This window comes from Gymnogyps californianus, chromosome 2 (genome assembly GCF_018139145.2).
Source record: "Gymnogyps californianus isolate 813 chromosome 2, ASM1813914v2, whole genome shotgun sequence".
In the NCBI taxonomy this organism is placed as follows: domain Eukaryota; kingdom Metazoa; phylum Chordata; class Aves; order Accipitriformes; family Cathartidae; genus Gymnogyps; species Gymnogyps californianus.
Window position 1 is genome coordinate 161,999,223 of NC_059472.1, and position 27,425 is coordinate 162,026,647.

A 27,425-nucleotide genomic window follows, 5' to 3' on the forward strand; every position below is an offset into this window, starting at 1 on the left:
CCTCGGGCGGTGACCGCCCCCGCCCCACCTCGCTGCGCCGGCTCGAAGAGGAGAGGGGGCAGGACTGCCGGGCCGGCTCGCCCTCCTCGGAAATGACATCAGAGTGTCAACATGCAAGATGGCGGCGCATCATCGGCAGAACACGGCGGGGCGGCGGAAAGTGCAGGTGAGGGCGAGGCAGGGCCCGGTGGGGGCGGTGGGGGGGGCGCGGCGCGGCGGGGCTCTGGCACGGCGGGGCTCGGCGCGGCAGGAGGAGGAGGAGGACAGGTCGTAGCAGTGAGGGGGAGCGCGGCCCGGGAGAGGGGCGGTGGCGGGGGTGGGGTCAGCGGGCGGGGGCGGCGGGAGGGCGCCGGGCCGGGGAGGGGAGGGCGCCCCTCGGGGACGCTGCCGCCCGGCCCTGAGGAGCTATGGCAGCGGCTGCTCAGCTGGGGGGGGGAGCAGGGATTGAGGGTTTCTATGGCAACACGGTCGCCTCCTTCCTTTTCCCAACAACACTGAGCTGAAGGGGAGACACCGCCACACAGACCCCAGTGGCGCTCCCCCACCTCCACGAACGTCCGTGGAGGCGGCAAGTGGCTGCCCTCGGCTCTGCGGCCTGGCTGGCCGAGGGGGAAGGGGCGCTGCTCGCTGCCGAACGGGGTCAGGTTCCCCAGCCCGGAGGAGGCAGAGCTGAACCACCCCGCCCGTCTGCCCCTTTCCAGCTCCGGTCAGCGTTTCTTAAAAAAAAGACCGTGGCCTAGGCAGTCTGGTGGGTGTAAACTTTCTCAGCTCACCTAAGAGACGATCAGACTTCGTGGTGTGGGCTCATATGTAGTTATGAGTACATTGATGTAGCCTTAGTGGAGACTGGAATTACTGAAATGTGTGTAAAAAGTGAAGACTCTTTAACAGTAAAAGTCGTGAAAATGGTTTCATTATGGTCCTCAACTTTTTTTTTCTTGTTCGTGATACTACTAGCACTTTAAACATTTTTACAGCTTTCACTGTGGAAAAGATTTAATGCTTTATCAATGTGCAAACCCAACAGACATGCATTCGGTTTTGAACTCATCTTTTGCGTTTTGTCACACAGAGGAAAAGTGCACTTCTTTATAGCCTTTAGTGTTTTTCATGGTTAAGGTAAACACTCAATCAATACTGTATAAAGAATTCCCTTGCCCTACCAAAAAACCCCTCTGACATTCTTTAAAATACAAACAGTCCAAAATATCATAGCCCTTTATTGACTTCATTGCCTGTGCCATAAACAAGTTTTTGCAGGTTGCTCTCCTAAGGAGGGGGATTTTATGATAACTAGATATTTCTTTGATGTAGTCCTATTTCGTTATGAAATATTCTTTCCCTGCCAGCAACACGCATCAAAGAGTACATTGTCTCCTTTTTTACTACTACATTCCTTTTCCAAACATTACTTATCTCAAAAGCTTGTATTTACAGGTGGTTTTGTGCTGGTTTATGATGTCTTCTTTTCTGCTTTCATTGTGTTATGTGATTTTTTTTTTCGTTTGATGTACTGCTACACTGATCTGTGTCTCAGCCAGTACATTGTAAGTCTAGATCTGCAGAGAATAATTTTGGTTATATTATAGGCATATATAAAGCCTTGAGTAGAAGCTAGGTATTTTCTTGTGCTCTTATTATTTCATCTACTTGGTTAGACAGGATTTTGTTCATGTAATGGAATTGTAAATGGCTGTTGTATCCATCAGCCACTGAGCATTTAGAGTGCTGCTACATCAAACTTTTGAGAGAGAGAGAGAGATGGGGAGAAATTTCTCCCAAACCTATGAGGCTAGGGGAAGAAACTTAAAAAAAAAATACCTCTTGGGCATGGAGGAACTTGATTCCTTACATGGCAGGAGAGCTGGTTGAAGTTTATGGAAATCGGAACTATTATTATCTTGGATGCACCTGTTTTACTGGTAAGCAGAACCATCCAAAATAGTCAGTTTAGGGTGCTTCTGCATATAATTGTATGTTTATAGGGGTTTAATCAGAATAGATGTTTGAGGCCTCAAAATAAATTCCATGCATAAAAAAAGGTAGGAAGCTTAATTATTTAAATTTAAGTCAGGCATCTGAAATGTCCAGCAGCAAGCTATTGGTGTTTCTTAAGCTTAGCTATGCATGTCTGAAGGCTGCAGCAGTAAGGTTGTCTGATTTGAGAAGGGAATGGGGACGCAGAGGTGTGTCAGACACTGCTGTATGGTGAGAAACAGTTGGCCGCATGCTGTAGCTTTCAGATACTTTACTGTGAATTAAGTCAAGATGGAGCCACTTTTCAGCAGGTGGCTTAAAGTAGCTGCCCTTGAGGGGCTGCATTGTAACTACTCGCCCAAACTTGCTGGCTGGCCAGAATAAATTCGCCTCCACACTCAAAACCTATTGTCAGAACATGGGAATTTTGCCATAAGTGATCTGGATCAGCATCTTTATTATGAAATTATTGAATGAACTTTAAGTCCTTTTTGTCTTTAAGTCTTGTAGAGAATAAGATCTTTTTGCACTGACTTTGTCATATTTATACACTAATTTTGCATTATGACGGCAAGTAGAAAGTAGTGAAACAAAAAAACCTTTACATTTAGAAAATATTTCAGCTGCTGATTTTTTTAATAGTACCATTTATTAAAAGTGCACCAGATTTTGTATGCTGTAGCTTATTAGATGTTATAGATATACTATTTTTATATTTTATATATGATAAATATATACATTATATTTATAAATTATATTTATTTTATATATAATACTTAAGCAAACGAATAGCCAGTATGTTGATTCCATTGTAAAAGGATAAAATTAACTTCTTTAATGCCTTCCATTACTTTTATTCTAGGGCCTGGAGCGCCGGATAAAAATTCAAATATCAATATGTTGTTAGTTTTAAAACTTATTTTAAGGGATACATCTGCCCTACCAAGATACTAAGGCAATAGATTATTTTTTTTTTCTTGGTGGTTGACTGCTGCTTCTCTGATTTTTTTGATGCAATTCATGTCAGATCTCACGGAATCGTTCCAGTGATTTTGAGAAATATCAGTTTTTTAATTGCTCACATTAGTATTTGTGTCTTTGAAATTTTTCCTTAGTTACAAACAAGGAATGAGTGCCATCAGAGCTCAGCTGTTCACTGTTTCCTCCACCATGATGATGTCGTGGTATTTTTAAAAGCAGATTCTGCCCATCTCTTAAGACAAAATCTGTTATAAGACACGTAATGTAACAAGGGTAACAAGATTTCAGATCAGCTGATACACTCATCCATGAAGGAAACACATCATAGATCCTGTAAGAAATTCACTTGGCTTTGTGTGCTGAAACGTATCTGTTGACAGTAGCTTTATCTCTGGAGCTCTTAGTCATTAAGATGATTAGTCCTGATCCATTTAGGGTACTGAATCGCATAAATTCTTTATAATGAGGATCCATCACCTTGTAATGTTTGTGCACTGCTGCAGTGAAAGATTCTTATTCATGATGGGAGTTTATAAAAGCTACAGCAGTATAAATGTAAAAGGCCTTGATCGTTATTAAAATATTTCATATCCCACAAATCTTGCCCCTCCTAGACCATCATGGCAATAAAACGACTATGATCTATATCATAGTCATTATTATCTTTGTGGTTTGCAACTGACTTTGTGAATCAACGCAAGGAACAAAGCAGTAATGTGCTCTCAGTCTGCCCTGTTTGAAGTGAATGCCATTTGGTGCTTAGAGTCACAACTTCCTGGTGACCTTCACAGTCCTCTCCAGGCAGAATACAGTACCTTATCTGGAGCAATAAAGATGTGTATGCTGCGCGTCAGAGTTGAATTTTATCACAGCAATTTCTTCTCAGCCAAAAGCCTGTTGCTTTTACATTGTTTAGATATATGTGTGTACACACATACTTGAATATATCCTTTATATTTTTGTACTTGTTTGTATAGTTACTAATATTTACTAATAGTTCTTATATTTCTATACTCAGTGACACTCAAATTTAAAAAAACAAACAAACAAAAAACCACTTTCTGACCTTTTTTCCCAAAAATAAGGATATCATGGAGAACCACATGTGGATTGTCAGCAATCTTCCTCTATTCGTCTTAGTGAACTTTTCAGTTTAGTGAACTTGCCTGCTGTCCACCACTCTTACACAAGTGTCAGGTCTTTTAAATCAAGTTGCTGTTGCTTTTATTGATCCATTTTAAGTTCCCTGTGTTGAGAGGCATTTCAGCACCCTTTCAACAGCTTTTGTGGAACCCTTAATTTGTCCCTCTGTGTTAATATATAATTGATGTATTTGAATACAAGCCTGGATGCTTCTGGTGTTATACCTCTCTTTCTAAAAGGTTCCATGTGGTGTACAGCAAATGTCTTGTGAGGTTATTTTTAGTTCAGCCACATATTCCGTGTGTCTTGTTCTAGGTTTTTTAATATATAAGATGTTTATTTCAGTCTCAATCACTGGTTTGCAAGAGTGGACCATTTAACATTTTTTGGTTTGGATGAGAAAAGAAAGTTATTAAGTATTTCCAGTGTAAGCAACTGACAGTTACTAGGATGTCATTAGGCCTCCAATAAGAGTTGGAGAGTCCATTTTTGTGCCATAGTCATCATTTTCAATTCATGTTCTTTTCATGAAAAGTGGTTTGTCTTGTCCGTACCTAACTGCTCAAATAGCAGTATTCATTTGAAATGTTGTTGTGGTATCAAATAAACTTGCTGACCACAAAATAATTTTCTTTCATCTTAATTTTCTCCCCTTGTGCTTTTAGTATTAGAAATAAAAAAAAGAATTTTAAGGAGCACATGGTTAATTTGGATTAGAATCACCTTTATCATTGAAAAATGGCTGTCACAGTTTCTTCCCATGACATGCAGAAAACGATCATTACCTATTCTTTATACAATAGGGATTTCTTTTCCTTCTTACTCTTATATCTTAAATTTTAAGGACCATTTATGAGGAAAGGTATACTATTCCTTCTGTGAGTGGAAAATAAAACTTTGTAGAATTGTAAGTCTGAGGAGAGGCAAAAGTAACTGGTTGAATTCTATGAACAGTAGCAGTCATTGCTGGGTAATTTTGTAAGTGTCAAGTTTTTTTGTTGTTTTGCCATCTTTTTTTCCATCAAAGCTGTCATGTATTTACACACACACAAAAAAGTAACAGTAAGAAATAAGATTTTAATCTTTTTTAATTCAGTTGTTGCAGTAGAGTTACTTCGTCAAGTTTCTCACAGGAAGAAAGAAGGATGATGTTATATTTAATGCTGAACTGGTACTGAGATCTGGCATTTGCTCTTAGATCTACCACAGACTCATTAACCCTGAAACAATATAATTCCTCTCTTTGTCTCAGTTCTCTTAAAATATAAACAATACTTGCCAAGAGATGTTTGACTAAATTCATGTGTGGAAGTTATTAAAAGGAATAAAAGGCAAATTAAATTTGACCTTCATTTGAATATTTCAGTATTGGTGGTAGTGGGAAATGGTTGTCAGTCTTTCCCGGTCATGTCTTTGAACGATGGAAAAACAGCACCCAGTTGAGCTGACAGCCACAGTTTCAAGGTCTTCAAGATGGAAATTTAATAGCTATGTAAATTCCATTGTAGAAAGAAGTGAAAATTATTTTACTACAGCTAATCTCTATGAGCTTTTTTCACTGCTAGTTTCTGTGTTAAGAACAATATTTAGCTCTTTATTTTAGCAAGAAAATATTTTGTCCATTGCATTTTAAGAAATTATGAAACTTCTTTAATTCTGTCAAGATTAACATAGAAATATTACTCAATTTCCACAGTCCCGTGAAAGCATCAATCATATATGAAAAGTACCTTATTTACTGGAGTAAGCCACCATTTGCTTTTTTGCATTTTTAAGAGTTATTTATGGCTGTTCTTTACTTGAACTCCTGTAAATTAAAAAAGTAACATTATTATGAGCAAAAAGCTCCTTAAAATGCTTGGGTGACTAACATAGTTTGACAGTCTTATTTATGAGTGGAATAAAGAGCTCTGTATTATACCTGAAAATATAACAAATATGGGAGGTGACTGACAGAAGAGGAACAAATCCAAAAATTGACGATTTGTCAAAAAATATCCTGCTAGCAGTTTGGAGAAGCAAGAGCTGAAGGGCCCCTGCTGATCTTGAGTCTGACTCTCTATTCAGGAAGAGATTGTTCTCCCTAGTAACTAACATCAAATTTGATCTGCTGACCTTTAGGTTCTGAATTCCTTGAATTTGTGGCTTATCTGCTCACACTTAGTATTTTTAACTGAATGTTTTCATTGGCTTTATTCAAAGAGTTTGAAAGCAGTGTGAATTTGATGGCCATCGCTTTGCCTTGTGTTTTTTATCACATTAAACCTTGACTTTGTTTGTAACGTTCTTTTACTCAAGTAGTCTGTGTGGGTCTTCTAGCCATATAGACATGATATGATCAAGCCCAGGTGAGGAGTTGCACATACATCTTGCTCTCTGCATCACAAAAAAAATACTTCAAGTATTTGAAGTGTTTTAACATAACACTGTTATGCGTGGTTGACGGTGTCTCCTCTCAGTAATGTCTCTGAAGCTGTGTGTAGGTGGAGACTTGAGCATGGATAGCAAGAATATCATGGATGAGCCTGGAATGGGTGAGAGAAGCAGAGAGTGTTGGAAATGAGGACACAGTCTGAAACTGGGAGGAAGAGCTGTGACTCTACAAGGACTTGAGTGGCTAACAAAGACTATGAGCAAGAAGTGCTTTAAGAGCATTGGGACATAACATGATAAATGTAGTAAAGGACTTGTGGAATGGTAACGGAGAGTATTAAGGCAGAAGGATTCAGGAGGCTCTTAATTTTGATCCTCCAGTGTTGGTCTATAGAGCTGTTGCAGCTGTTTCTAAAATGGAGAATAGAACTGGATGTGTGCTTTCTAGAAGCATCAGTTCTCTTACTGTGCTGCACTAGGACGGGATAATTCAGTTGAGGTGTTGCCCACGTTCACCAAATGGACCTGTCAGTTCTTGTGGTATAGAATCTGAGATGCTGTAAAATATTTCTTCAATGATAAGGACCACAACATTTTGTTTAATTTGTTGGTTTTATTTTGTGTAACTGAGATCTGATCTGGAAAACATTTCCTTTATACTGCTATAATGCAGTTATTGGAGTGAAAAATTGCTTTCAGATCTCTAGCCCAAGACTGCTCCTTGAAAGTGTTTTCAAAACACTGGTACTTATGTATCCAAATGATTCCTGCTGTGGGCAGATTGGATTATACCAAGCATAAAATTTTACCTTGTTGTTCTGATTATATTTTACAGAATCTGGGAAGAGGCATAGCTGGCAGCTTCCCCTCCTTTTCTCTAAGTGTGAGGGCTTTCGTCGTAGTAATGCATAAACCCTGTAATTGGGAGAGATGCAGCAGAGTGTGAATGGGGTAGCTCTGAAGAAACTGCAGTGCCTTATAATTGTTTTTACTGAACAGTAGTAATGGAGAGTGCTGTAGCCTTTGCAGTGTCTCCTTAAATCTCCTTCTAGTGTTTCTGAACAAAACAATGGAATAACATATACACACAGTACTGTCGAATACAGAAGGAAAGAAACTAAAGGAATAATTTATCTGAAAGAGCAGTAGATATTTGTGCTTCTTATTATATTAGAAAGTAAGTAGTTTTTAAAAAAATTTGTTTCAAAATAATAGCGACAGTTGAAGTAGATAGCTACAATTTGTATCTGCAGTCTTTCAATGCTTTGTAATCCTTAGTGACCGTATCTTCTCCCTTGTGAGTCTGGGAAATACTGTCATCCCAACTATGGAAACTGTGAAACCTGCTTAGGAAATGAGACACAAATTCAGTGTGTTGTCTAAGATCACCCAGAATATCTGCGCAGAGCACAGAATTGAACTAAGGATTCTCTGGATCTAAGCTTGAGTTGCAATTATTGAATAATGCTTTGGGCTCAAGTTCTAGCACTGCTGATACCTTCTCTATGATTCTTCCCCATTTTGCAGGGGGGACGGGGTGGGGAACGACTGAGGTGGTGTTGGTAACTCTCAAACTGACAGACTTATTTAGTGCTTGTAAAGCTCTTAATATTTTCTACCCAAGAACCTCACAAAGATTAAATTAGATGTTAGGATTTTATGGCCAAGTCAATGTCTTAATACCATAACTGGATTTGTGTAAATGTATTTTAGGTCTCCTATGTGATTAGAGATGAAGTGGAGAAGTATAACCGAAATGGGGTAAATGCACTTCAGCTGGATCCAGCATTAAATAGACTCTTCACAGCAGGCCGAGACTCTATTATAAGGATATGGAGTGTCAATCAGCACAAGGTAAATCAGGAGAGGATTCTTAATGTCTAAACCTACTTTTTTCCAAGTTACCGTGCTGGTAAGCTGCCTACAGGTGTACATCTGATACTGTTTTTTAACAGCTGCTAATTATTATGATAGGAAAATCATTTTGATATTGCTCATGCTGTGATATCTTACATAGCTGTATAGTTCTTTCACAAAAAGATGCTGGAACAGTGACTTCAAGCAACTGTGCATTAGGCAACTTTTGATCCATTTGAAGGTTGAAGAAAATATCACAACAGGATCTGATAGTCACAATCGTTTCCGTTTGTGATGAGATCTTATAAACTTTTTTTTTCCTTAATTTGCAGCAAGACCCTTATATAGCATCTATGGAACATCACACAGATTGGGTAAATGATATTGTGCTCTGCTGCAATGGTAAAACATGTAAGTACTTAAATGTTTGAAAACTGCAGTATTCAGAAGTTGTGCATAAAAATGTATTATCTGCTGCTTTAATTATTTTCCCTCTTTTCTTAGCATTTAAAATTAATTTGTGATGTGTATTGTAAATTTGATAGTGTAGGCAGATATTTTAATGAAAATTTAAATATGTATATAAAGGATTCTTTTAATCTTTTTGAAAAGCAAATTAGAGTAGTACAAATATGCTCTAAAGTAATATATAAGCAATTAAAGTTTACTCTTTATTCTTTCCAATTTAGTGATATCTGCTTCTTCAGATACTACTGTTAAAGTATGGAATGCACATAAGGGATTTTGCATGTCAACACTAAGGACGCATAAGGTGAAAAACATTATCTGTAAATACTGTATGTTATCACTGACAATCTTTTAAATGTTAAGATGTAGACTTCAAATGTATAATGCTGTTGATTTTGTGTTGTTATATTTACTTTATTGTAGGATTACGTGAAAGCCTTAGCATATGCAAAAGATAAAGAACTGGTAGCATCTGCCGGGCTGGACAGACAGATATTCCTCTGGGATGTAAATACTCTAACAGCACTGACTGCCTCAAATAACACCGTAACAAGTAGGTACCTAGGGAGGGGAGGCAAATGCAATGCATTTTATTGAGTAGCATAATCTGTGAGATCAATTTAAAACTGTAGATACCTGTTTCTGTGTGTACATAAAAAATATGCAAGGTGGGTTTAGTATGTTATCAGTCCATTTGTTGGGTTATGTAATAGCTGAAAATCTAGAGCAGCCAACAGTCACGGCATTTAGAATAGAGGACAGGTCTTTTTGAACATTTTCTCCTAAAATGTAGTGAGCTGGTATTCTCTGAAACTTGATAGAGCTTTAGCTTGAGAAGCTTTTTGCTCCTCAACTGACCCATTATAGAAATTTTCCCTTAGGTTATTTGTCAGTGCATTTTCTGTGTGTTATAATTTGGGTTTGGTTTTATGTTTATATAGATGCTGCAAAAAAAATGCAGTACAGCTCCTAAAGCAGGACTTGATACATTTATCAAATCTGTCTGTCAGAAGAATAAAGTTACTAGATAAATTAGATTAAAAAACATGTAAAGTAATACTAAGCACTAATTACATGTAAGGATAGCATACTAGTGAGATCTAACTCACTAGTTATTAGAAGGCAAGGGCAAACTGTCCGTAGATTCTACTTATCAGGGTTAATCCTTAACGTCATCATCATCTTTTAGGAAGTGATCTGTCCTGCTTCTGTCCCAATAAAGGCTTTATAGTAAATTACGAGATCTTTCCCATAGAGCAATTCCAACACCGCTTTCTTAGAATAGTCAAGATAGAGCCAGCTAATTTTCTCTTCTGGGAAGTATGACAGCAATATTCAAGTTCAGTGAGATTTGATTGCTCGAGTGAGTAACATAAATCTGGGTCATCAGCATCCTGGTGGTTTGTATTGGCTATTTTACAATATATTTTTTCAGAAAGAGGTGTAGTTTGACCACAGTGTGTTTTGCTGCTTGTAGGTAGGTTGGAAAAATAGTGTTCAAAGTGACTGATCTCTTTCGTTTTATACTTAATGTTTGATATATGTTTAAGCAGTAGCAGAGTCTCAGATGTATGCAAGGGGAAAGAATATACCATCTGGCTACACTGCCACACTTGAATTTTCTAAATAAGACTACTTGCTTCCTCATTAATAGGTTAGGAATGACTCAAGAAAAATCTGGAAAACTAAAATTTGGAATTGGCACAACATCTAAGAAATTTCAGGAATATGTGATTCTGTAAATAGGAGGCAGGTATATAGTTGTTTTGGTGTGTTTTCTTGAATTACTGTTTTGGCTGATTCTGAAAGGTGTGTTAATTTTATGGATTTGGTAACTTCTAAAACCAAAGGTGCATCTGGTGGGCAGAACTGTCAGTTTTGCATTTGTTCTGTCTACAGGACTTTTTAATTCAAGTAGACCCTTATGCTGGCATGTCTGTGTAGCGTTCAGAAGAGAAATGGCTTCTAGTGAGCTGTGTTTCACTGCAGAATAGTATTGGGATGGCACATAACTGCACGTAACTAAATAGATTTACCTTATATTTCCCAGAAATTTTCTTTCACTGAAAGTAGAATTATTTTATCACCGAACTTTGCTGATAACTGTGAGTTATGCTATCTTCTGGTTGAACAGGGAGTTTTTGAAGGAGGAATTTATTTGCTGGCTCACAGGAAAAATCAGTTGTCGGGGGGGGGGGGAAGATTTCTTGAACACCGCAACAGTGATACAGAACCTAAATGATTCAGTTGAATCATAAATGGGAGACAGGGAGTACTGAGGAGCTGATGCTTGTTTTGAGCCCAAGATCAAATGGAAGTGGAGACATTACCTCTAAGATGACAGGAATAAATTTGCATTTCTAGAGTTAGAACAGTAATGCTTCATAAGGGGGAGGAAGGGGAAGCGGGGGAGTTGTTTTTCTTTCTTTCTAGTGCTCCCAGCTAACAGTATTTCTGTTGGGAAGAACACGGTATATGTCCTTAAAGAATCTGGTTTTCCTCAGTCCTTGCAAACAGTATTGATTTTCTCAGAGTGCAAATGAAGATTGTTCTTGTGCATTGATTTCCTATCTGATTACAGGGAAGCAATGTACACAAGCCAGCGTTAAAAGGAAGCCTGTTTTTAAAGAGTCTCTCAGTCAGCGTAGCCATAACTGAAATTAAGTGGGGAGATTTTGCTTTGAGGTAGTCCCTTCCAGAAGAGGGTAGAGTCGAGCTTTGCTTTTGCTCTGGCATAAATTTTGCTTCTGTACACTTAAGATTCTGTCTTCCATTCCTGATGTCCAGCTTGTGATAACTGTGCATTATCCTTTCATAAATTATTATGGCTGTTGACCAGTGTGCTAACCTTCAAGAGTTTTCAGTTCTGCTTTTTGCCTTCAACTATTCTCTGGGGACAGTGGAAGACTATCAGTTTATTTTGGCTACAAATAATAGATTTCATTTGAAAGTTTACATTTGGGTAGCCATAGCTAGTGCTTAAGAGGACCCTGAAGTAAAGCTGCATAATTCTTCCGCTGTGACAAACTGTTTATGATATTGGGTCACAAATACTGTGTGAGAAACTTATTTCCATAATATACATAAATCATTTTTTCTGGCAATACAGTTCGTTGCTATTCTCAGCCTTTTTGGCATACTGATCGTATGGTTTTGAGGCTTGATGAAGTGCCTAATGGTGCTCTCTGAATAGATGATTTTCATTTGCTGTGTCTCTGCTTTTCCCGGTTGAGGAATTGGTACTTTAATCTGTCCAAAAGTAGATTAGCCTAGATGGTGCAGAATTCTGATGGTAGTTGTGATGCTAAGGAGTTGCCGTATGGTTTTGACAAACACAGAGGTAGCATCCATGCTCAAGTAACACATTTCAACACTGCAGTGTAACGTCAGTAATGCATCTCTGCTGAATTAAGAGAAGAGCTTTTAATATATAATGTAGAATTTTACTGCTACTTGGCTTGGAAAAAAAATCTCTGTGCTTAAATCCAAATGCTGTGTATTATAAGATCACATAGAAGTGTCATTCTCTAATAAAGTAGTTGAGAAGAGCAAGAGTACCTTGATGGTCCTGGCACTGAATTGTGGTGCCAAAAGGGCACCAGGATTGTAATGACCATAAGTCTGAGGGGTTACTTTGGTTTTATGCAGCAGTAGATTAAGAATTGGGATGGGGCTTTCCTAGCAGTATGCTGTATATAGTCTTTCTTTTTTTTTTAAAGCAACTCTATATATGGAGTAGAGTGGCACTATTGTCATGGATCAAAGGGTATTAAAATACCCTAAAATACCATTTTTGAGCGAATAAGTATGTTTTTCAAATGACAGCATTAAAATTGAAAATGTAAATTTTATTTTGCAATAGCTTCTTCCCTGAGTGGGAACAAAGACTCTATCTACAGCCTTGCGATGAATCAAATGGGAACAGTTATTGTATCAGGGTCCACTGAAAAGGTAAGCAACAATCTGGTAAGGTTCATTCCACTTCAGTTCAAAATTTAGTATAAACAGACAATTTTATTCATTTTCAATGTCATGTCTGTAGCAGTTTTTTGTGTTTTTAATAGTGAGGGTAGACACTTTTTTTAAGTAGGACTGTAAGTATAGGATACAAATACCTGCCTCAGTCTGAAGATGTGTATATATCCATATAGCTTTAATACACAGAAGAGACAATCAGATCATCTTGTGTAACCCTCTCTCTATCAGAGATCATTACATTTCACCACAAGAGCTCTGATTTTGGGGGCGTATCACTCAGATTATTATAAAAACTGAAGCAGTTGCCACAGGTAAGAAAGAAGTGGTGCCAGCAATTTGTTAAGACCTCTGCAGGAGATGGGAAATGAAGTGAACTGATGAAGTTCAAGTGTTCCCAAGAGATAGCCCATGCTCTTTGTTGTAAAGGAAGGTGAAATACCCTAAAATCCCCTGCGAGTGGTATTTTTACCTAATCTAACCTTGAGAGAATAGTATTTCCAAGTCAATAAAAATGAGAATAGGATACACCAGCGAAACATCTGAGAGGATTCTCAGAATCTTATTTTTAACACACATCACACTATCCTGTTTCCAGTCACTTCCATTCTTTAATTTCTTAAGGAGACAGAAAAAGCTAGGACAAGTGAAATTAAAATAAAGTGAAGAAAACCACATCTGATTATTAGAGGTGCATAAGATCTAGTTATGTCTATCTTGTTCTAATGAAGTATGGTTTTGGTGATGGATGTCTGTGTGTTCAGAATAAGGGTCGGTTTATTCGGAAAGGCTTAATTTTCTGTAGAGAAAATGCATTGGTGGGAAGAATGATGTTAATGCCAGTTATCTGATGTCTATTTACGTAGGTTCTAAGGGTGTGGGATCCGAGAACTTGTGCAAAACTAATGAAACTCAAAGGGCACACGGACAATGTAAAAGCTTTGTTGTTGAACAGAGATGGCACACAGGTATGTGCTTTAACTTGAGACAAAGGCATTTTACACAATGCAGAAATGTCATTAGTGTTTTTCAATATAATTATTTTATGTCATGGATTACAGAAGGTAGCTTAACAAGTATTTTACAGATATTTAGTGATTAAGGCGGGGAGGCTGGTGGGTGAAAGCTCTGTTTTATTACAGGTCCATCTAGGTATGGAGAAGGTGGTTTACATAAAATGTCTGGAAATTGTGGCTAGAGTTGTTAACTGCCAGTCTTCATTAGCACCGTCTTGATGGAAAAATATAACCATAAGAATTATGGAAAAAATTATTTTAAAAGACTTAAATACCTGCTTCATTTAAGTATGATGGTTGTTGCTCAGTGTCTTTCAGGCAGCTCTGATGGGACTATCCGCCTGTGGTCCCTTGGGCAGCAGAGATGTATAGCCACGTATCGAGTCCATGATGAAGGTGTTTGGGCTCTGCAGGTCAATGAAGCCTTCACTCATGTTTATTCAGGAGGAAGAGACAGGAAGATTTATTGTACAGATTTACGAAATCCTGATATCCGTGTGCTTATCTGTGAAGAAAAGGCACCGGTTCTTAAGGTAATTGAGTTTAATTCAGAGAATGACAGAATGGTTGAGGTTGGAAGTAACCTCTGGAAATTACCTGGTCCACCCCTGCTGCTCAAGCAGGGCCACCTAGAGCCGATTGCCCAGGACCATGTCCAGACGGCTTTTGAATATCTCCAAGGACGGAGACTCTGCAGCCTCCCTGGGCAACCTGTGCCAGTGCTCAGGCACCCTCACAGTATATAAGTGTAATTGTATTGCATGTTGTCTAATGAAATAGTGGCTTAAGGTATAAGTTGATAGAAGAATGCATATTGGGTAACAAGTGTTTACTACGCCACGTCTTCAGTATATTGGCTTTGTCTCCTAAATTATGTCTGAAACTTAATTGTCTGAAGAAGATAAATGCCTGGCAGCTACTGAAAATATGCAAATTCAAATATTACTGAAATTGAATATGCTTCAGACATGAAAAGTTGTTTTTGCCAGACTCTAGTACAGTTTTGAGGAACTAAACCGGCATTGCCAAGGCTTTAGACAAAAATGGATGTTTCTTAGCAGCAATACATATGCACAAGACTGTGTTAGAATGTGTTGCATACTGATGGGAACCAGGAGTAAAATTTATTGTGGGTTTTTTGAACACGTAAACATGATGTTTTCTTAACTGGAGAAAACTGTATGCACAAGTCTTGAGTCTTTTGAAGAGACTGCTTTTTGGATATTTTTTTTTTTTTCTTTTTTTCTGTCTGTAACTCTAGGTGATATGGTCTTGGAACATGTAGGTGTATAAGGAGCGTGTGGTTGAAACAGATACCAGTATATAAGCAATCTGGCTTTCCTTGTGAGTGAATTCTGGCTTAGTACGTTCAGATAAAATCCTGGATATGTTAATGTAGTTTTGAAAAAGCCAGAATCTGAGAAATTTCAGTTCAAAATGGAAAATGAAAGCTATGGTCAGCTGTACAAAGATCAGAAGGGGTCTCTAATGTCTTAGTTACAGTGATTCGTTATTGTCCAAGAAATGTAACAGCAGAGCCAAACGTATAAAGTTCTGCTTTTTAGTTACTACAGAACTCTTTTTAACCATGCGAAGTATCTGAATGCAAAGTAATTCAGAAAATATTGTACTTATCAAACTGTCCGTTAGACAAGATTGCATCATACTAGAAGCAACTTTAAATACTGGGTGTTTAGACACATTGCATCTACTATTGTCCATGTCCAGTATTTATTTGTTGAATATTTAAAACAATTTCTCTGGAGTTTCAAAAATTGCAGCTTAGTTATTTTTCATTTAAACTTTGTATTTCTTTAGTAAACTGAAAGTAGTGCTGTTTGAGATACATCCAAGTATGGGAGCAGGTCTACACAGAGCAAATACTAATTGAACAAAGTTAAGCATGCCTGAAAGTATCTGTGGTTTCATTATTTAGATGGAACTTGATAGATCAGCTGATCCTCCTCCAGCACTTTGGGTTGCAACAACTAAATCCTCTGTGAATAAATGGGTAAGTGATATATTTTACAGTCTGTGAATTCAATTAACTAGTCATGGGATTTGCAGTCTTGGTTTGGGGACTGTTGCTTGCAGTTTGTGACTTGCTATGATCTGTAAGCTTTCTTTAAAAAAATCATAAAATCCTAATATTGAAATTGATCAAAAGACATTAAGCTTTTAATTACTTTGCTATCTATTTATGCTGCTTTTAGAAATAAATTATCTTACTTGGAACTGGATGGTTAACATCTAAATAGCAGCATGAACTGGCAGTTGTTACTCACAGATAAAAGCAAAGTTTATAGATTATTATGAATGTGTCATTATTTTGCTTCTTTCTTTAGACTTTGAAGGGAATTCATAATTTTAGAGCATCTGGAGATTATGATAATGATTGTACCAATCCTATACCACCCCTGTGTACACAGCCTGACCAAGTTATAAAAGGTAAACAGCGGTTTTCCAGAGTACCTTATAAAATCTGTTATCATTAGCAGAAATGGTAGATCTTTAAGACTGGCTCAAGTTTTTAGGTACTTGATACTATGATTTCAACCAAAACAAAGACAATGTGGTTATCATCTATCTAGTATTAGTTACAGTTAAAATAGTGTTTAAACCTTGGTGATATCCAAGTCTTACATAAAATAGTGAAACTGAAGAACAATCATACATGTTGTGTTATACAGTTTAATTTAATGTAATATTAGGGAAAAAAAAAATCACTGTAGTGACCTTAATTCTTGTTTGTTTGCTAGGAGGTGCTAGCATTATTCAGTGCCACATTCTTAACGACAAGAGACACATATTAACCAAAGACACAAATAATAATGTGGCATACTGGGATGTCTTGAAGGTAAGTATATAATTTCAGATTAAGTATCTACTGTTGGATGATTAATTGTTTTGTACCTTTTTTATATATTTTTTTTTTTTAGTGCCTCAGATTCCTATGGTAGAAAGTAAGTCATCTTTCTGTCCCAAGATATAATGCAAAGATTGCTTTTTGAAAGGTGAGGGGGCATTTCTGAGCTTTTCTGCATCTTTGCTTGACATGAGGCTGACATCTTCATTCACCTGAATTCAGTGAAGTATTGACATCTTTATTCACCTGAAATTCAGCCCCTTGAATTCTTTCCTGAAAATAGTAATGTTTGTTTTGATTGGGTTTTGTTTCAAAGAGGGCTCATAGAGGCCCATGGGCCTGTCTGCCCAATGCAGTATGGAATAGCATAAGAAAGCTTAGCCTGCAAAAGGGAAACCTGTGCTTCAGGTCCTGCTACAAACCCGCAGATCCCAAGCCAGTGTGCTGACTAGTAGTCTGTGGATTATTCTGGGAGTGTGAAACTGCCGCGTCCCTTGTTAGTTGGCAAGATAGCAGGCAGGAAGGCAGGACTGGAAGGAAAGTTAATAGAAGGAAGCATGGCTACCGCCTAGTGTTACTTGCTCCTGTGAGAAGAGGGAGACTTGGCATGGCGTTTCTTTATCTTGCTTTACCCAGTGATTTATCAGAGGAGGGGGGAGAGAGTGCAGAGAGAAAGGACTGGAATCCCAGATCAGTGAAATGGTCAGCAGTTTCTTCTCTTGCAAAGTCCTGTTTGAAATTCTAAATCTTTTTTTCATCTTGAACTATGCAGTGCTCCAGCCAAGATTCAGTAATGAAGTAAAGTATGCTCAGCTAACTTACTGAGTTGCTGACTGAAGTGAGAAAGAAGAGAATTAAGTTGGAGAATGTAGATTTGAACTAAAAATGATCTAGATGACTTTTGTGGAACAGAGAATAGTTTTTCTTTCTTTCAGTTTACAGTTGGTATATATTTAAGTACAGTGTTAGATCTAGGGACCAAAGTAAAATGCTAATGTTAATTTGTACCTTCAGTTCTTTTTCTCTTTTGTTAGTAAGGGTCTCAGAAGCATCTCCTAGATATGTTTAAATCCGTATTCTCTTTAGAGATGGGGTTACTCGCCAGGTCAAAGTGTCATCTTATGTGTAGGATCACTGCACTCTCAAGCTCAGACTCTTTATTGAGGATGCTGGAAGAAAAGAGGGGGGGTTTCTTAACTGTAGCTACACCCTTCGGTCTTTGCTTCCTGTAACTTTTCCTGGATTTTGAGGAAATAAGTCTTGCAAGGTTACAATCCTTAGAGTTTGCTTAAAACACGTGTTTCAGGTTTCAGGATGACACTGCAAGTGGATTACAAGAATTTGGATGTTAGCAGACTCACTTGAGGAACTTTAAAAATAAAAGTATAAAATAAAACAGATAGATAAACTGAAACAGGAAAAAAGAATCTGCACACACATTCACTCACTGCTGTTCCCATTGTGGTAGTTGAGCTGAATTTGTTGCTGGATTTGCAACAAATATTGATGTTTGATGGAGAGTTGTACTGAAATATTGACACTGATGAGGATGCTAGAAGACAACTATCTACTCAGTGATAGGGAAAATGTTTTTTATTAACGTGAAGTAATACTTCCATGCCTCTCCACTGGCTTGATGCCACTACCTCAGAAACAAATTATAAATAAGAAATAAAAATTACTTACCACATAAACTATTGTTCAATTTTTTGAGAAAAATTTGAACCTTTAACTTGTGTGTTTCTGGACTGCAGTACTCATGGAGAAATCATAAGTCATAATCATTCTAAGTGTATATGAAAGTCAAGTGAAAGATTAGAGGTGTTGATATGACTCAATACTCAGAATTTAAAAACTTGTGTATTTCTTTTGGTGTACAGGCCTGTAAAGTTGAAGACCTTGGGAAAGTAGATTTTGAAGAAGAAATTAAGAAGAGATTTAAAATGGTGTATGTGCCAAACTGGTTCTCAGTAGACTTGAAAACTGGGGTGAGATACAACTCCTAAATCTGTTGTTCTAATATCATATTTCATATATTTTCATATACTGTTTGTTCACAAAGGTTTTAGTGTGTTATAATTTTTGAAGAATGATCATCATTTATCTGATGGATTAGATTTATTTTGAAGCAAAACAGCAAATTTTATCTCAGTTCTTAGTAATCTGAATAATAGATATTTTTTTTTTTTCCCCTCATGATATGGTCAGTTTAAATCCACCAATACCAATTATGAATTAATACAGTTTGGTAAATAAAGTGTGCTATCATGCATTTACAAATTCTTTGTTCTGTATGCCCAGCTAAGTATGAACAAAATAAATTTATAGACTTGTTTAATACAAAACAACTATTGCATTCCTCTTCCTGGTGGTCTTTTTCCAACAGATGTTGACAATTACTTTGGATGAAAGTGACTGCTTTGCAGCCTGGGTTTCAGCAAAGGATGCTGGATTTAGCAGTCCAGATGGTTCTGATCCAAAATGTAAGTTTTAACTAATATCAGTGTTTTATTGAGACAAAAAAGCAGAATAAATTCCAGTATTTATGTTTCAAAGTATTCCAGTGCCACATATGTCAGTAGCTGGTTGGATTTTAGGGCTTATTTTCTTGAGACTAAATTCTGCAGAGAATTCTCCGATGAGAATGTTTGCTTTTTTTCTGAAACGTTTCAGTCATGTTCAGGTTTTTTATTTAATTTGGTTTTAAACCTTCAAGAAGCAAAAGGGAAAAAGTAACATTCCTAAACTTGGAACTGTTACCTAATCCAGAGAATGTTGCAGCATGCGAGTGATCCAACAGGAGTGATTCGAAAATCAGCTTTTCCTGAAAGATTGTAACATATCGCTCTGAGATTGTGATAAGCAGATTTCTGTGCCCATAAATAGTTTGTTTTGGGAACAGAACTACTCAAACTTTTGGGAAAGTTGTCAGCTGTGGGTCAAATGTAGGCTATTATGATGCCAACATTTTTTGCGTAACTGAAGTTCTACCTCACTATGTCTTGACAGTAAACCTTGGAGGGCTTCTGCTACAAGCACTTCTGGAGTATTGGCCTAGAACACATATCAATCCAATGGATGAAGAAGAAAACGAAATAAATCATGGTTAGTATTTTAATATTTTCCTTTTTTAGGATTTGTTCATACATTCTGGTTTTTTATATTTCTGTTTCTTTAACACATACAACTTGACTTGCTGTTTTATACCTGTCTCTGTATGCATTATAGACTAGCGGTTTTTAATGCTTTTAAATTTGCTTTACAGCAAAATTTGCTGAGTAGCTTTCTTCTGAAAGTATCAGCAAAAATCTTAAGAACTCTAGTCCATAAAAAAGTAGATGAATAGATGATTCTGAAGTTACAGAAGCATGATGCCTCGATGAAAAACAATTACTGGCAAAACTAAGGCTGGACTTGGAAAAGAAACAGCCTAGATAATGACGGCAAAGAGCAATAGTTCAGTTATTCTACATTAGCCGGTATTCTCTTGACATAATTCCAGTTTGCTTGTAGGTATTATGAACAATATAAAATAAAAGAAAGATTTATTGCAAAAAAATATGTTCAGTGGATATTAGAATAATTCATGGGGTAGGTCTATACAAAACCACTTTAAAGAGTGCTGTTTTAAGGTAATAATGCTAAGTCTAACTAGGCATGAGATAAAAAGCACAGCTATGTAAAATGTAAGATAGTGGCTGAATTTGGCGGAATAAAAGAGACTGTATAACTCCTAAGTTTGAAATGAATTCAACCTAGATCAGAGTTGACTGAAAAGTCTTGTCTTTGGTGATTAAGAAATTACTTTCTACAGATAATGCAATTAAGAAATCTGTAAGTTCAGCAATATCTTGCCATCTTATGACAAAGATTGTGCCAAGAGTTAGCTACTTTCTTCTTTCAGAAATGATTTCCATGGAGTGTTACAGCACTTGGCAGGCTTTTCTGGATAAAATTGCTGATTCTCATACTTTTGTGTATTGGCAGTCTACAACTTGAGAGCCAGGCTACGTATGAGAAGTATAACTCACAGACTTTTGTATTGTTGGAACACTGATGCTGCACTACTTATTTCTGTAAATAGTTGTGGATTAGTGGAATGTTTAGAATATTCACTACAGAATCAGTCTTCATCTTCCCTTTCAAAAGTAACAATTAAGAAACTGACACTGAACAGTGACTTAAGAAAATAAAGTGTACCTGTTGGACACTGAAATTTGTGTAAAGAGACAAGAACTTAAATATACATATATATATGTATATATGTGCAGTATTGTTCCTCTCAATTGTTAACAGAAGTGTTATGAAGAAATCTTTCAAACTGTAGAATTTTTCACTTGCTCTAACTTCAGTATCATATTCATCCCTTCTAATAGAGAATAGATTTTCTTTTTTGGTTTGTTTGCTTGATACGATTTTTGACACTTCTTTCACTACATGTGTTGCCGGTCAGAAAGCTAAGGAATTATTCATCTCATGAGACTATACCATTTAAATGTCTTACGTTGCTTGAATTCAACATCGTGTTCAAATACGGTAATTATATGCTGCAGTGTAATTGAGATGATCTTTCTCAAGTGAAAGGAAGGCATCTAATTACTTCTATATTATGTTTCAAGATATCTGACTGACTAGAAGCTGTACTGTTCAAGAGGTGCATAAATAATGCTGATTTGTCTTTAATATGCTATCCATCTGATGTGGAATCAGGTTCTTCAGTGTTTGAAGACCATGCTGCTATAACTAGCTAAAAATAAATTGAATTTAGAATGCAGTAACTTCAAGGAAATGTGAGTCCGAGCTTTACTAGTACACTGTTTTGACATCTGGCAAATCCAGGTAGAAGAGCAAAGCTAACATCCTTCAGAGTTCTGTACTGTCAGCATAGAGGGGAAAAATAGTCTTTCTCAGTGGAATCTCTTTAGTTGATTTCTAATATTATTGTTCAGTTTGACAAGTCCTCAGGGTTCTGTTAAGGAAGTGGAGAAAACTAGTAATCAGGTTTTGGCTCATGAGCTCTATTTCCCTTTTCTCAAAGGCTTTTGAAATAGGCCCTCCACAAACCTGTATTGATCTAGTTACTCTCTAGTGTTCCTTTTTATATACTTGCTATGGGTTGGAAATGGGGATTTTCTTGTTTTTTATGAAGCTTATGATTTTGTTAATTTATGAAATACATTAGCTGTAGGTGGAAAAGACACTTTTTGGTCTATGTATACCCAGTTTTAAGGCCTAGTGCAGTCTCACTGTTGTGTATATTTTTTTCCAACAGTAAATGGTGAGCAGGAGAACAGAGTCCAGAAAGGAAATGGATACTTTCAGGTGCCACCACATACACCAGTTATTTTTGGTGAGGCTGGAGGACGCACTTTGTTCAGGTATAAAAACTCAAGAGTGTAAATTCAATGGCTAAACAATCGCTTCCTTTGTGCAAGCAGAAATGTTATCAAAATGTAATACTTGCATCCATTCTGTACTGTACATTCAAGACATGCCCTTGACAAGCAAAATAAGCAGCTGTTAATGATAATTTTGCATTGTCCAGCTGAGTATGTCAGTTTGAACATCAACAAGGTGTGGGGTGTTACAACGGTAAGAGCTGTATATTGTTCTTAGTTGTATGTCATAGCTTTGAGATCTTTTTGGGTGCCCTCTTCCTGCAAACTGATTAACTGAACTTTGTTTTAGAATGAAATTGTGCTACTTTAGATTCTTGTAGAACTCCTCTTACGAGTCTGTTGTGCTGGTCTTTGAGCATTAATGACTCAGACAGGAGATCCTACTCACTAGAGAGTTGGTTTCTGCTCCCAAAATTATAGTTGATGACCTATTAGAAGGTCCTAAGCTCTGGCAGGTAGGCGCACAGGTTCTGTATGGTAATGTGTATATACTGATTACCCTTCTATTTCTTTTCATTCTACATTGAAAAGCCTAACTGCGATATATGATATGTCAGAGACAGTTTAATAGTGCTGCAAAACAAATGCCAAGCTTTCAAATACCGTGAAGCATTTAATATTTACTGCCATAGTGGATTTTAAATTTGAGAGGTGGGAGATGTTTGATTTGTTGTTTTTGTTTCCCAGGCTGAATAGGCCCCAAAAATACGTAACTTCCAGTCCATGAATGGGTCAGTAAAACAGGGTAACCTTTTTCAGCTTTGAAAACTGATTTTTTTCTGCAGTATCAATATATTTACATTGTAGCTGGTGCTTAATATTTGCATCCATTCTGTACTGGTGGACCTTGCATCTTATACAGCTTGTTCTTACGAGAACACTGAAAAGACAGCGTTGGAGGGAGCAAGCCATGCTTATTGGACCTAAAAGGTGGCTTGCAGAACTCTGACAAAATACTTAATTGGAGTTTATAAAATTGTATGTGGCTTTGTTTCACCATTGTATGTGCACATTTCTTAAAATTGGTTTTATTCTTTCCATTTGGTCAGGGCTTAGCAGACACTTTGTGCGCAAAGCTCATTTTTCCCAAGCAGAAAAGAATTGCTTCATGCCAGGTGCCTTTCCCCTTCTCCTGACAGTTTTGTACTTCAACACACAAACATACGCAATCCATGAGCAAAGTCGTTTTTTAAATTTCTCTGTGCCATAGCCTATAGTCTCCTGAGATACTTCTCCCTGTTTCTGCTCTAGGGATCTGTCTTTTTCCTGCAGCTGCTTTTTCTGGTCTTTACAGAAAATACGTGATCACTTCCCCGATGAGTTTGATGATGTGAAGGGCCAGCTAACCAAGTTCAAGCTCCCTGCCCATTAAAAGGGCAGGTCCTCTCCTGAAAGCTTTTTAATGCACATTACAATAATTGTTTTCATTCACAAAGGTTATTTCTGTACGTCTTAGGTTATTATGTCGGGATTCAGGAGGTGAAACTGAATCTATGCTTCTTAATGAAACTGTGCCACAATGGGTAATTGACATCACTGTGGATGTAAGTATCACGTGTATAGATTTTGCTTTTTTTGTTGGTCTTTTAAGGTGAACTACAATTTTTTTTAACTGTACAGGGTCTGAAATGACACTTTAAATTTTTGCTCTGTTTGTATTTAAAATAAGTGGTCTCAAGGTCTGTATTCAAGACCCTTTGAGATTCATTATTTTTTGAGGTGTCCAGTTAAGGTATTTTTGCTCACTTTCTTTTGACAGAAAGTCTTAGAAAAAGAATTCAAAGCACTGTGCATAACTGGTATCCTTTTCAAGTGTGGAGCTCAGGAACAGAGAATACTCTTCAAATTGCTGCAGTCTTTTGATACTATCTAATTTCCTTTGAAATAAATGATAATTGATATTCAAAAGCTAGATGATACGTGCGTCATGTAAATTGAAGCATCTCAGGAATATGAGTAATTTGGAAGTTGGCTGTGGTGGTTATGTTGATTAAGAATCTCTCTTGGTTTTTGATAATTAGGAGCTGAATATACTTCACATACCAGCTGGTGGAAATAGGAGCTGATAACAGTTCATCCTATATTAACACTTTTCAAATTTGTTTCCTTCTAGAAAAATATGCCCAAATTCAATAAGATTCCCTTCTACCTCCAACCTCATTCATCATCAGGGGCAAAAACTCTTAAAAAGTAAGTAACGCATATTTGACTCTCAAAACTGCAGAAAGAGAATTGCAAGCTCAACCCCCTCCCCCCCAAAAAAGCCACTTTGCCAGAGAATCGTATTGTGCTTGATGAATTTGTAGAAGTTTCTAGTCATTTAAGCAGCATCGCTTTGAAGCATTGAGTTATATCAGAGTATTTGAAAGAACTGTAGGTTTCTTTTGGGTTCAATGGGCAGTTGCTTGAGTTTATGCTAAGAAACATCCAAGAACTAACTACTGAAATTAGACTTTCTGTCTTTTGTGGTATTTAATCAGAAAACAGAGGAATTTATAGATTGTTACACTGTTCAGAACCACAGTTTTATATTATGTTTCCTATTGCTGACAGTGATGAATAATAGCTTTTTAAAAGAAAAAGGTACAAAACCTGACAGTGGGGAATGCAAAATAGTCTGCCTGTCACATTAGCTGTAACTGGGAGCTATATAGGTTAGAAATCAATGCAGGTCCTCAGATATGAAGTCAGTGTCATAGACAGTATGCCTACCATTTATATGCAACAATTTTTGGTGTTTTCCACAAATGCCTAGTTCCTCTTTAAGTCTTACTGAATTCTTCACATCAGAGACAATTTGTGAAAGAGGAGCTTCACAGGCTTTTTGTATACTTTGTGGGAAAACTGCTGCTGCTTATTCTTTTAATGTAGTAGGGTGAACAGCATACTCTGGCTTACCTCTTTTATTATTCCATATCCTCTGTCCTTCTCCCTTTTCTATTGAAAGAATGAGGGTTGTATACAATACTCTTGATCTAAGGTTCGATTTTAATTCCGTCTTTTGAATATCTTACCACTTTTCTGAGTCCCTTTTGCTACGTGAATCTTTGGATAAATAGCTGTTATGATCATAGTATTCTGGATGATCCTGGTAATTTACTATTAAACTTATAATATAAAGAGCTTATCTGTGTACTTGCGTAGTTTGCTACAGATTAAGGTATTGTGAAGATAAGAAATACAGTTTCACAAGTCTTTTCCTGCCAAACTTCACTTACCTTATATAGAGACCGACTGTCAGCAAGCGATATGCTTCAGGTGAGGAAAGTGATGGAACACGTGTATGAGAAAATCATAAACTTGGATAATGAGTCTCAGACAACTAGCTCTTCCAATAATGAAAAGGCAGGAGAACAAGAAAAAGAGGAGGACATCGCTGTGCTAGCAGAGGAGAAGATTGAACTTCTGTGCCAGGACCAGGTAAGTTACTTGGGTGTTTTAGCCTGTGAACAAAACCAATGTCTAGCAATGAATCAGTTGTGAATTTCTGAATACTGAGCTTGAAATATGGTATAGATTATCTGTTACTTTTAAAACTAAGTAAATGTTTTGACATCATGTTAACTTACTGCTGACACAAGTTCCGACAGCTGCAGGTAGCCGGATCAAAGAATTTATATAGTATGCCTGTTTAATTTGGTCTGACTAGTTGCCTTTATAGGATTACTTACTCATACTCAACAAATAGACTTAATACAATTCCATAGAGTTCCATTTCTAGCATTTTTGGAATGTTTTGAATTCTACCTTTCTAGCAGAGTTTAAAATTTGTCCGAAATCATGAATTGTCTAGTAAGTGTAGTAAGTGCATGAAGATTAAATATTGAGGAGGTGGTTGTAGTATGAAGTTATATGTTACATTGCTAAAATCTTTCAGTAATGTGTCAGGTTTACTTGCTAGTTGAAAAATCTGAGCCTTTGCGTGGTTCATCTTTGATGCCAGTTCACCCATAGGATTGTTTTGCCCAGCCAGAGTGTTTTATCTTTGAATATCTGACAATCTAGCAGATTTGTGGAATGAAAGATGAATTTTTACTGTGTAGGTTTTGGATCCGAATATGGACCTTCGAACTGTAAAGCACTTCATTTGGAAGAGTGGTGGTGATCTGACGCTTCATTATCGCCAGAAATCAACGTGAAGGGAGCGGTGGACCCAAATGGTTACTTATTTACTTGACCATACTGTACTGGTTCCAAGAGTAGTACTATAGAAGCCCACTGAACCCCTAAGGTAGATGAGACTTCTAATGACTCAGTATGGACGGAAAGTATACATTTAATTGAAGTGACTAATAGATCTGTAATATAGAGGAAAAAAATCTATATGACTTAAACTAAAGTCTGTCCTAGTCTCAGCCAATGAGATGGGAAGTCCCTGAGTGGTTCGTGTTGTGTGAGGTGTACAGAGAACGGATGATAATCCAGTGCAGACTTTTGCTTCCTCCTTTTTGCTTTTGTTTTTCCAGAACATAATATCCTCATCTGCTCATGCTTGATATGAAACCGTTTTGGCCATATTAGTTGCTGTGTTCACAATATAATTCAGAACTGCACACAAGGTATTTTTAGTACATTCCATTCATAAAGTTCCTACAATGATTTCTCACAGGTTACTCAAACATTTCTACCACTTAAAGAAATTTGGAGAACAACAGAAAATAGGTATTGCGTACTTGAAAGAATCGGCCCGCTTAATTGCAAATGAAGGGTTAACGTTAGACTTGTTTTAATACTGCAACGCAATTGTTGCTTTAGAGAGCTGTTGACATGCAGAATAAGAACACTAGATAGATAATGTAGCAGGGTCAGTCCAATGATGCTGTGCATCATAATAGTGAACATGCTTTGCAGCAACTTAAAGAGTTGGTTTTTTTTTTTCTAAATGTATATAACTACTTCCTGCACTGTGTCCTAGGTGTTCTAAAGACACACTAGTCTAATTTTTGGTAACTGTGCTCCAAAACTATGTGACATTTTGTTAAAACTTCAGACCATTCTGAAAATAACGTCGTATGTTTAATGTTAAACTTCAGAAACTTCTCAGCAGATTTCATATTCATGATATAAAAATACTTATTATTCTTTTCCGAAGTTTTATATGCAGTTGTTCTTTTGTTATAGATTTATGCGGATCTTCTTTTCACTGTTATTTCTAAAAATCTGTGACTGTCATAGACTCATAGTAATCTTTTATAGAGTTTAACTTATTGGGGGGAGGGGGTAAAGGCATTTCAGCTTTTCGTGAGAAAATGTGGGACTGTCCCAGAAAACCATTTGTAGCCAGAACAAATTACAAATCCTCGTAAAGAAATTGTGTAAAAATGACTCTTGTCTGAAGCAGAAGCACAAGTGCCTTCAAAGGGCAGTATA

The 27,425-nt window shown here is 37.1% G+C and overlaps 1 protein-coding gene across 4 annotated transcripts; it reads left to right on the forward strand.

The window, feature by feature from the left end:
- Positions 1-115: 115 nt before the first annotated feature.
- WDR48 (WD repeat domain 48) lies at positions 116-27,142 on the forward strand. 4 transcript variants are annotated; one of them, XM_050892194.1, is made up of 19 exons: positions 116-166; positions 8,188-8,328; positions 8,664-8,742; positions 9,021-9,103; positions 9,223-9,352; positions 12,662-12,750; positions 13,641-13,742; positions 14,099-14,323; positions 15,727-15,801; positions 16,136-16,238; positions 16,550-16,647; positions 18,537-18,644; positions 19,043-19,139; positions 19,666-19,761; positions 21,929-22,034; positions 23,512-23,599; positions 24,169-24,245; positions 25,283-25,475; positions 26,099-27,142. In XM_050892194.1, the coding sequence occupies exons 1-19, from the start codon at positions 119-121 to the stop codon at positions 26,192-26,194; spliced, it is 2,034 nt and encodes a 677-aa protein (XP_050748151.1). In that variant the 5' UTR covers positions 116-118; the 3' UTR covers positions 26,195-27,142. The 4 variants fall into 4 exon arrangements, with proteins under 4 accessions (XP_050748151.1, XP_050748152.1, XP_050748153.1 ...); XM_050892195.1 differs by having other exon boundaries at positions 8,664-8,740; positions 9,046-9,103; XM_050892196.1 differs by lacking the exon at positions 116-166 and having other exon boundaries at positions 8,252-8,328; positions 8,668-8,742.
- Positions 27,143-27,425: the final 283 nt, after the last annotated feature.

What these genes read in the sequence shown, in the direction of transcription:
- WDR48 (XM_050892194.1), top strand. Translation starts at nt 119, where the DNA reads ATGGCGGCGCATCATCGGCAGAACACGGCGGGGCGGCGGAAAGTGCAG. An exon ending in AGATGGTTCTGATCCAAAAT is followed by an intron (nt 19,140 to 19,665) that starts GTAAGTTTTAAC and finishes ATGTCTTGACAG; the next exon opens with TAAACCTTGGAGGGCTTCTG. An exon ending in TAATTGACATCACTGTGGAT is followed by an intron (nt 23,600 to 24,168) that starts GTAAGTATCACG and finishes GTTTCCTTCTAG; the next exon opens with AAAAATATGCCCAAATTCAA.